This window comes from Oreochromis aureus, linkage group 13 (genome assembly GCF_013358895.1).
Source record: "Oreochromis aureus strain Israel breed Guangdong linkage group 13, ZZ_aureus, whole genome shotgun sequence".
NCBI lineage: Eukaryota > Metazoa > Chordata > Actinopteri > Cichliformes > Cichlidae > Oreochromis > Oreochromis aureus.
In genome coordinates, this window is record NC_052954.1 from 26,673,136 (window position 1) to 26,683,961 (window position 10,826).

General features: G+C 38.9%; 1 protein-coding gene across 2 annotated transcripts; it reads left to right on the top strand.

The window, feature by feature from the left end:
• The first annotated feature begins 2,740 nt into the window (after positions 1-2,740).
• thumpd2 (THUMP domain containing 2) lies at positions 2,741-10,519 on the top strand. Of its 2 annotated transcripts, none has more exons than XM_031745575.2 (11): positions 2,741-2,966; positions 4,548-4,686; positions 4,815-5,405; positions 5,513-5,649; positions 6,131-6,208; positions 6,399-6,451; positions 6,714-6,801; positions 8,579-8,650; positions 8,759-8,873; positions 9,525-9,645; positions 9,934-10,519. In XM_031745575.2, the coding sequence occupies exons 1-11, from the start codon at positions 2,856-2,858 to the stop codon at positions 10,292-10,294; spliced, it is 1,866 nt and encodes a 621-aa protein (XP_031601435.1). In that variant the 5' UTR covers positions 2,741-2,855; the 3' UTR covers positions 10,295-10,519. The 2 variants fall into 2 exon arrangements, with proteins under 2 accessions (XP_031601435.1, XP_039477319.1); XM_039621385.1 differs by having other exon boundaries at positions 2,951-2,966; positions 4,548-4,658.
• The last annotated feature ends 307 nt before the right edge of the window (positions 10,520-10,826 follow it).

The following is a 10,826-nucleotide window of genomic DNA, read 5'->3' on the forward strand; positions in this document are numbered from 1 at the left end:
CATGCTTTGACTGGTGTAGCAGGCTGCATCCATATTGTAAAGCTGTTATAGTCACTTAGCAGCCGCGAGGCTAATTATTGCAAATGACAGCTGTTGAAAAGAGTAGTAATGTCTCCTTTCTACATGGCTACATCCCCTAGTTTGGGCTGATTAAAGTAGGCACATGCTAAACTTTAAAGAGAAGGAGTGCAGTAAAGAAAAAGGGGAGAGGGTGTCTTGTTAAACCCAGTAAATCCATCTTGAACTTTAAGTGAAGGTGTCATTGAGCAAAGGTGCTCTAATCTCCATCGTGCAGTCCACAAAAGTTTCGATCTAAAGCACTTTGATGTGCTTTAGATCTGAACGGGCCTCTTGAATATGGTAACAACTTCTCCTACAATGTGTTCACTATTTATGGCAATAGAAAAAGGTGCAGAAAGATTATTAAGAAAAAATACATTAAGAAAAAGATACAATTTTGTTTAATATGCATACAAGAAAAAAACTGTAGGCAAATCACACTTAATTAATTCATCTAGAATAAACATTGCCGCCTTAAGTAATATTACATCAATCAAAAGTTATTCCCTTCCTCACTGTTGTTATACAAACACATTTACTCACCATAATTTGACACTTTGTCGTGAGCATGCATCACACTGTGATAGGTTACACCAGCTTGCCAACATTTGAGGGTTTTATAGCACAAGTCAGCAGGCACAGTACTGTTCATCCAATAAAGTAAAGGGATTAAATATGTTGGGGTCATTAAAATGTCACAGGAAAAAAAGGAAGATTAAAAAGACAGAATGTCGCAAGGCACGCAGAGAAACACAGATAAGAAAGGGATTTAGAGTAAGTGTCGAAACATTTGGAAAGAGGCTCCCTCTGTATCTCCTAGATAAGAAAAATAGAAACAATTGAATGGAACCACTTACTTCTGCTGCAGGATTTTATTAGTTTTCCTCTCAACTCTCAGTGGACACCTGCTCACAGCCGCCTCCAGGTAATGTACTGCGGCAGAGGTGCGTGTAAGTAATGTGAATGTGGAAGAAATGTAAAATTGAAAGTGTGTGGACAAAGTGTATGGAAGTGTATGGTAAGTGTATGGCTCAAAATACTGACTATGCATTTTGAGTCCATCTAAAGGCACTCAGGCAGCGCTCATGCCTGCTCTGTAGGCAGTTCCTGTCAGAAGGAGGGGGCACAGCGAGGGCGCTGGGAGGCGGAAGGTGGTGCCTCAGTGCCTCTCTCCTTCTGAGATTGTAAAAAAAAAAAAAAAAAGTGTTTGGTTTGTGCAGGCGGTCAGGTCTGTCTCTAGACAGTCCAGGCTGCACCCCAGACTGAAGTCCTGAAGTTAAGTCCTGAAGTTAAGAGCCTGCTAGAGATCAAACCAAAGATGAAGAACTGGCTGTTTCGGCTTTTTTTTTAACCTAATTGACCTCAACTTCATGTCCTAAAAATCATATCTGCATACATCTCAGTTGTCTTTGAACATTTTAACCCCACTCGGTCGCGACAGATGGCCACCCCTTCCTGAGCCTGGTTCTGTCGGAGGTTAAAAGGGAGTTTTTCCTTCCCACTGTCGCCAAGTGCTTGCTCATAGGGGATTTTGGGGCTTTTTTAAAACCAATCGCTGATGGGTTCACTGGCATCAAATTTAGGACTCGGCAAATATGTAAGTGGATGTTTCGTCATCAAGTGAGGAATCATCCATTTAAATCATATTTGCGAGTCATATTTAGTTGTATATAAATTTGATTTCTGGGACACTAAGGCCAATCACAGACTAATTTGGACAATTAGGACAAAATAAATTTAAAAAATTGGAAATTGTTTTATACAGGTTTCAAATAACATACCATTTGATTTCAGCATATTTTTCTTCCATTTGCAGTGCTCGTAGTGTTATATTCTTATGATTCTGTTCATTTTATTAGTATATTCTTCTGCCTTGCTTCACATCAGAGAATTGGCCATGCATCAGCCTATCTATATACAAAAGGAAAACTACAAAAATAAAAATTTAGATAACTTTCAGATTAGTAAAGCTATCAATGGATCCACTGTGCTCATAGTAAAAAGACATTATTTCATATTATGTTCAAGTCAGTTGTTATCCAATTTTAAAACTATAAAATATAATAATGTCTATTTTTAGTTTACTTTGTTAATAAAGAATTTTGGGGGGATTTTCAGAAACACTAACGTTGTACATAGCAAAATATGAAGCCAATCCTCTAACTCCCATTTACATACAGACCTTTGGCCAACTTTACAAACCATTTTGCATTTTTTCTAGCTGAGGCTTTCAAAATAGATAACTGGTGATTGTCACAGTGTAATGTGGGCAGCTGCCTGCCTAATATAACTTAACATCTTCACAATATTTTACACAAAATGAGCAAATGTATCTTTGTTTCCTCAGCTAAGACAGCTGGGCTGCTGTAGCTGGTACATATGTTGAGAGTGACATCTGATTTAAAAACAGGGAGCAAAAGACACTGAGTAGCATATCCGTCATCATAGAAAAAACGCCATAAATATAAGGAACAAAGGTCAAATTCATGTGTGTACATACACAGACCACATGTGCATACTGTTGTGCAAATAAACTAACAGATGTATATGACAACTCAAGTTTGTGGCGTTAAATTTCTTTTCTAATTTTAAAAATGTAATACACACCTACGACTTTTCCCCCTGCGCAACAGAGACCCCTGCTGGTGGCCAAACGACAGGCAACAATTAATGACATAGTTCCGTTTCCGGTGTAAACAAACAAGCCAATATGGCGGCTTTCATAGTCAAACAAGACGCGGCAGACTGCTACTAGTAGAGAGCGTTGCTTGTTGAGATTTGACACATTTTATAACATGGATGAACCGGGAAGTGGTGGGAGTGTGGTTCGTTACTACTGCACGGCCGGTAACGGGATGGAGGCTTTTTTAATCAACGAGGTGAAGACGAAGCTAGCGGCTGAAGACGTGAGTGTTAGCTACATGCAATAACTACATGCTAAAAAAAACAAAAACTCGGGGTCTTCATCATGTTCATTTAAAAGCCTTTAGGAGACCAATATACGGAAGCTCTCTGTGTGGAAGAAAAGAAAAATAAGTCATAACTAACTTCTAATGTTAATATTACAAAATATTCTTTATTTATGCTATAGAAAATATTCAAATTTACAGCAAAGCTTTATTGTTTAAACATTTTAGTCAGGCTTTACGTAATTTAGTGATTGTCGCTGTCATGTGATGTAATCCGCACAGGGTTAAAGCATGCGTACAGCCTCAAATATGTACATACACTCTTTCAATAAGTGTTGGCGACAGACAGATGGTTGAAGGTTGGCTGTTCCAACCAGACAGTGATCCCAAACACACATCAAAGCTGGTTTTGGATGAATAAAGAATGATAACATTAAGCCTCTAGAATGGCCATCCCAAAGCCCTAACCTCAATCCTAATGGAAATTTGTGGGCTCTTCTTTAAAGTCAGGTCTATGCCAGGAAAGCAACCAGTTTAAATAACCTCTACTAATTCTGACAAGAAGACTGGGCAGATATCCATTTAGAATTATGCCAGAAGCTTGCTGGCTACCAAAAGTGCTAAGGGACATTTAATGAAATATTAGAGGGGTGTATATATATTTAGGAGGTGGTGAGTGACAGGAGAATGGTGGCTAAGCTGTCATCCCTGTTGGACAACATCTCCCACCCCATGCATGAGACTGTGACAGCACTGAGCAGCTCCTTCAGTGGGAGACTGCGGCACCCACGGTGTGGGACGGAGAGATTTCGCAGGTCTTTCCTCCCCACTGCTGTCAGACTCCACAACAAAGACTTTAACTGATCAATCACGCACATCCACAAATGTGCAATAACACAAATGTGCAATAATCTTTCTAGCAACCGTTGTATTTTTCACTCTGTCGTATATAACATTTGTATTCTATTTGTATCCTATTGTATATTTTATTCTATTTTATTCTACTGTATATAGTATTCTATTTTTATTCTATTCTGTACAGTTGTGTACTGTATTTATTCTTATTTTATTTTATTCTAATTGTCCTTCACAACTTTTGCACTGTCCACTTCCTGCTGTGACAAAACAAATTTCCCACGTGTGGGACTAATAAAGGTTATCTTATCTTATCTTATCTTATCTTATCTTATCTTTATTTGAGCCTGTATGTGCGTTTTTGAACCTGCTTGGGTTAGAGAAAATCGAAAATAAATTTAATCCTGTGCACCCAATTATGTTTTTTTAAGTCGTTAAAGATGTATGCTGTACAATCATTCCACTATGGAAAAAGAACAGGTCAAAGAAATCATCAACAGCCCCAAATTACTGCCCATAACATGATCTGAGCCAGCTGTTGTCTCAGTGTATAGAGAAACTGTTGGCCATCGACATGAGTGGTTATCAATGTCCGATCACTACGACCAAGCCAAAGTGACCTTTCTCTGAAGGTTAATCTACTATAAAAGAGGGTTAAAAATTAACTTTTTGATGAAAGATGTAAAAGAGCTCTTAAATCTGAATGTGGATTTTTGCATTTAGGTGTGTCAAATTCCAGGTAAAGTGTTATTCAGCTCTTCTGCAAAGATCAACAGAGTTAGTAACCTGAAGGGTGCAGAGAGGCTCTTTCTTCTGTTGAAACAAGACTCGTCGGTGAGTCTGTCTGCCCACACCAGCACAGGTAGTAGCCTCAAACTAACTCCAAGAACCTATACATACAATTAATACGAAAACATAAGCAATACCATTCAGTGTTTATGTACCACTTCTGAACTGACTTCTGTATCGCGTTTTTTGTAATATTTATAGCAAAGGCAGCCTCTGTGCTACAGTCCAGACTGTTGGGTGACAAGAATCAGTGGACCAGTGCTGTAATGACATGGAGTCGACTGCAGGGGGAGCTGACAGGCAGGAAAAACACCGTCAAAACATCAAGCCCTGCCCTGGGAGTGACAAGGACGAGGGAGGATGAGATGAGAGGGAGTGACGAACAGAGCAGAGAGGGGGAGAAGAGCCTTGTAGAGTTTAGAACAAGTACAGGAGGGGAGAGGAAGGAGGAGACTGACAAACAGAGAAGTGGTGGACAAAATGGAGTATCCACAATGGCACAGAAGAGAAAGAGGGATGATGAGGAGGAGAAGGAGAGGAAAGTGGCAGCTTGGGACACTGGTATTGAGAAGACTGTAGAAAAGGGGAAAGCATGTGAGGAAGAAAGGACGAGAGAGGAAGAAGTAGAGGGGATGTTAGTGGAGTTTATCGACTGTACACATGGAGCAGACGTCAATGGGGGAGGACCAGTTTGTGACCACACAGCATCCAGGCTGGAGCACCGTGGAGCAAGTAGCAGCAAGAAGATGGATGACATAGCGAAGGATTTCACTGAAGAAAGTCAGGAAAATGGTAATGCAATGGCAACATTTTATTTTTATGACAGCTTATAGCTCAGTGACTTCTGAGGTTAAAGTCTTTATATAGTTATGTCTCCTCATGTTTATCTACATATCAAGTGAAGACCACTGGAGAAAAAAACAAGACATTGCTGACAACCTGTGAGGATAAACCAGAGCTGCTTACCTGTATCCCGGTCTCCTTTAGGATCAGCTGCAAATGTTCTGGATCTCTGTCGCGATGCTTGGGCGCACAGGTAGGAAATGTTAAAGTCTGTGTCTCTGCTTCTTTTTACAGGTGTTTAACAGAAAAGAAGTGCAGGGGCAGCATGGCAGCTCAGTGGTTAGCATTAACTGCCCCTGGGTTTGAAGTAGGTATGAGTCTTCAGTGTAAAGTCTCAAAGTTCTCACAGTGTTTTGAGCGGGTTTCTCCAAGAGCTCTAGTTTCTCCCATCACTGAGAAACACGACAGGTTAATGCTGCCACAACACTCACCACAACTTATGTAAGAATAAGTTATCTTAATACAAATGTTCAGAGATACGAGTTGTCATTTCTCCTAATAGTTTATCAGTTTAACTTACCCAGACAAAGGGTGTTGCTGGCAATAATTGTTTAAAAGGACATATACTTTTAATCTCCCTATATTACTAAGTGCAATCACTGGGATCCACATAGAAACAGACATTCATATTCAGTGGATATGTTCAAAAAATGTTCTACTTTTGTGTAAAACAGGAGGTGAGCAGAGTGATTGGAGCAGGTCTGAGCAGACTGCTGGGCTGGAAGGCTGACCTGAAGAATCCACAGTTGGAGGTAATCAGTTTTGTTTGAAAAACAATCTGTTGGATTGCACTGATTATAAGTTCAGTTAAGTTTTGTCTTACAATAGAAATGTTTGCAATATAAATAGTCTGTCTGTAGTTAATTGCTTTGCAGAGAGTCTTGCCTGTCTTTTCTAGCACTTCAGCTGTAATATTATCTATTGTTATGTTTTTTTCTGTAGATAAATGTCAATTTGAGTGATGACTACTGCCTGCTCGGGATCCCACTGACCAGGTTATTGACAATGATGTTTTACATTTAACACAGTAATATACATCTAAGTCTTAGTACAGCAACAGACCTCTTATACATTATGCAGTTCTTTTATTGTCAATGCTTCTAAATATGCTTTGTCTGTTACAAGTTTAGCTTACTGCTTTTTGCCATTAAGACCCACAAATGTTTAATCAAATGACTTAAGATGGACCTGTCTCTTTTATATTATATCTGTAATTAATTTGATAAGAAGTAATAACTTGAGTCTTCTTTCCTTCAGGTTTCCTCTTGCTAACCGGAGCTATATAAAAATCACAGGACTAAGGTCTACAACAGCCTGGGCCATGGCCTCACTGGCTCACATACAGGTGTATATACTACTGTACTGACACACACAGCTGTTCTGTGCCTGTTGCAGGTTATTGTTTGTATACTGATGAATTCTAAAACCATGACGGAGTTATATTATTATGTGCACAAATTAGATGGCATCATCACATCATGCAAGCAGATTTCTTCCATTTATGTTTGTGTAGTAAAATGGTTTGCCTCTAGTTTTGTGTGTGGTTTTTACCGTAAATGGGTGGCATTCCCACTCCGGCTCAGGGACGGGTTGGTAGCCCAGGTAGAGGAGTTTACATAGGGGAGCAGGAGATTGAAAGATGGAGTGGAGCTACATCTGCAGTAATGTAGGTTCTGTACCTGTCTATATTGTATTGTGAGCACTGAGCATAAAAATGAAGCTTTTAGTTTACCCTGTTGATCTACACCTCACCTATTTTTTAAAGTGGTGGAAATGAGTGTGCCTTTGAAATAGGGTGAGGACTTCCACCATTTGGGAGGTACAGCTGCTCGGAATTTGACTAGGATGCCTCCTGGGCAAGGTATTCCAGGCATGTTCTACCAGGAGGAGGCCCCGGGGTAGACCCAGGACATACTGGAGAGATTACATCTTTTAGCTGGCCTGGGAATGCCTCAGCATTCCCCCAAATGAGCTGGAGGAGGTGGCTGGGGAGAAAGAGGTCAAGACTTCTCTGCTTAAGCTGCTGCCCCCGTGACCCAGCTCCAGAGAAGCAGTAGAAAACGGATGGATAGTTTAGTTTGTTTTGCCCATTTGGAGCTGGGAAGATTTTTGATATTTACTTAATTACATGTGCTAAAGTACCTTTTAAAATAAGTTTATTTTATTTGTTAAAGTTCTTGTAAAACATTAGACTTTTTGGAAAATTGTATTTTGTAATATTTGGGTGCATCATTCTACCCTTTCATTACTTTTAGTGTGATAATTTGTTATTTATGCATCTTTGCTTTGGACAGTGGTCTGCTGATCACTGATCTCTGTTGGTATTTTGCAGCCAAGTCACTTAAGAAACTGATGAAACAACACATATCTGTCGTGTTGTGCTAATGAGTTTAATATGATATGCATAGACTACACTGTGTGAACAGAGATGCCTTGAATAGACATTGTGTGATAAAACTTCATCTCACCATCTCCTGATGAGCCTAAGGGAATCATGAAATATGTCCAATCACAAAGAGTAGTAACTTTTAAAAAGTTAACATGTTTACTCGAGTCAAGTTTTTCTGTTGGTGATCTAACTGAAGTGTATTTGTTGGTTGTGTTTATTAGTAACAGGTACAGTGTTCATTAACAAAGATTACAATAAATATACTTGACTTAACCATAGGGTAATTTTCATTCGTACTCATTGGTCAGATTTTAAAAGCAGCCTAAAACCGAGACAGTTCACAATATCAGCACTACAAAGACAGAAAGGAAGGAAAGACAGATATACCAGAGAGAACCAAGATAGCAACAGGAAGATACAGTCAAGTTGTTGCTGGCAAAACTGATTATCAGTCACCATTTCTTTAACTGATGTTTAGTAGAGTACCCCTGTTGCCCAGCCTTTGCAGAAGTTATTGCATTAACAACTTTTACTGTAGCATGTGTTTTTACAAAGTGAAAGTTCTTTGGCTAGCCTACCCCTCATCTGATCCTCTTAAAGAGCCGTCTATGCAGAAGGTTTTAGTGTGATGTTAGTTGTCTGTCACTTGGCATTCAGTGTGGTGAACCAGTCACAGTCATACTTTTTGTGGTTAACCAGCTCTATGCGCTGTATGCTGTTTTCTGTTTTCTAGCCAGGCTTCCGTGTGGTTGACCCAATGTGTGGGGTGGGGACCATCTTGATAGAAGCTGCACAGGAGCATAAGGTCAGAAAAGAAATCATATACTGTTGATCTTTAAAGTGTAGAAATTTTTAGAAAAGTTTGTTTATGAGGTTTAAAAATGTGATCACTCCCTGTTTCTGGGATCTTCAGGATGCCTGTTTCCTGGGTGTGGATATTGATGAAGCACAGCTGCAGAAGGCCAGTGAGAACATAGCATTTGCTGAGTTGGAAAACAGAATAAACCTGCTGAAAGCATCGTCTCTGGGTAGGTCACCTGCACAAAATATGACATTATTAATACATGTCTTACTTAATTGTATTAAACTAATGTTCTCATTTAAAAAAGATGGACAGATGCTAACTTTTTAAATCGCACCAGTTGTAAATCCAGTGCAATACAAGTGGATTTTAAGGCGGACGACAGATGCCCCTGTGTGCATGAATGAATCTAGTCATGTGGAAAATTAGCCAGATGTGAAAATATAGATACACATAAAAAAATTATTATGTGCACATTTCTTTGAATGTCACATATGACATGTTCAGTCTTATCAAACCTGACTGACATTACTTATATGAGGTTAGTCTTTATGGTATCTTCGAGTACTTTTCTTTTTTAGAGGAATTATATCTCGATAAGACCGACCACCATAAAGTAGCTGAAATTTTCACATTTTTAAAAAGGATTAAATTATAAATTGAATAATTATAAATTAATATTTTAACAATATTACAAATTCATGTCTTTGAGAAGTTAAATACTGAATCTTAGCTCATGAATTTAAACTGTTCATTTTCACTGTGGATGCATGGCTGCATTTTTTGGATAGGACTCAGTGAGTGGGAGGATGGTGTGAAGCCTGTTGTCGTATATTAAATTACCTCTAGACTTGTTTGTCCTCCTCTGTGTGTGCAGTACTGCCTGTGCCCAGTGCCACTGTAGACGCTGTGATCTGTGACCTGCCATTTGGCAGGAAGTTTGGCTCCAGAATAGACATGGCTGCCAACTTGCCACTCATCCTGACAGAGATGGAGAGGTTTGTTCCTATGTTTGTCGGTCTCAGTTGTTTCTTTTAGAATTGTTTGGCGAAACAGAAAACATTACTTGTTTTCTCTGTGAATGTGTGCACTGTGAATTTTTAGCTTGGGAGTCACTTTGCACATCAGTACACATCCTAAGATGTGTTATGGTTCTGTTGTTTAGTTTGTTTGTTTGTTTTAATAGAAAAAACTAAATTAATGCATAGATAAAAATGTTATAGCCATTATTGGAATAAGCATGGAAAGAAAGAGATGCAACTATTATAACAACTGTTTGTGTCTAGAGTTCTCCGTCCTGGTGGTATCCTGGTGCTTCTCCTGAGTCCTCAGTTGTCCTGTTTACTCAAAAAACTTCTAATACAATACGATACTGGACCAAAATCTAACCCTGAAACAAAGCCTCAGACTGGGATGCAAAACTGCCCATCTTCTTCCGGATCTCCTTCTAAGAAGCAGACTTTCCAAATCCACTCTGGGGTCAAATCCACACCAAGCCAAGAAACCAAGCTTCAACACAGTCTGCCTTTCACTGTGTCCTCACTGAAGCATCAAGCTACTTTCAGAGTCAGCTTAGGAGCAATAGATGGGCTTATTCATAAATATGTCAAAAAAGACTGTTGTGTTTTCAGGGACGTTATGTTTTAAGGTACTTGGTTTGATTTTCTTTGTTGCTAACATGTAAAAAAAAAAAAAATAAAGTGGCCATGTTGAAATACCACTGTGTTTTTACTGCTCTGTAACATGTTTTGTTTTGCTTACAATATTTTAATTGTAAATGAGATTTCCATGTATTCAAAATATGTTTTTGGAAGCAGCTGAGAAATTATTTTTGAAAGCTTACAAGTAAAGAAATTTTGATTTCCAATCCTCCAGCAGTGTTTGACCTCTAATTTCTAAAATCCTGCCCGTGGCACTCATTCCCAAGCTCACTTATTCATTGATTATGGTTATCTTTAAAAAGAAACTCACAAATGTTGCTCAGTATCTCAAAATTTTCATAAAATTGCCAGACACTGCCTTTTTTTGCATTACTTTTTAATCAAACTGTGAAAAATTGTGAATTTCTTTTCAACACTTTTCAGGTTAATAACACTGGCATAGTCCCCTGCTTTTTGTTTTGCTAATGAGGGACCATTCCATGGTGACTGTATGTTTTTTAAAGAGTTTTATGGCAGAA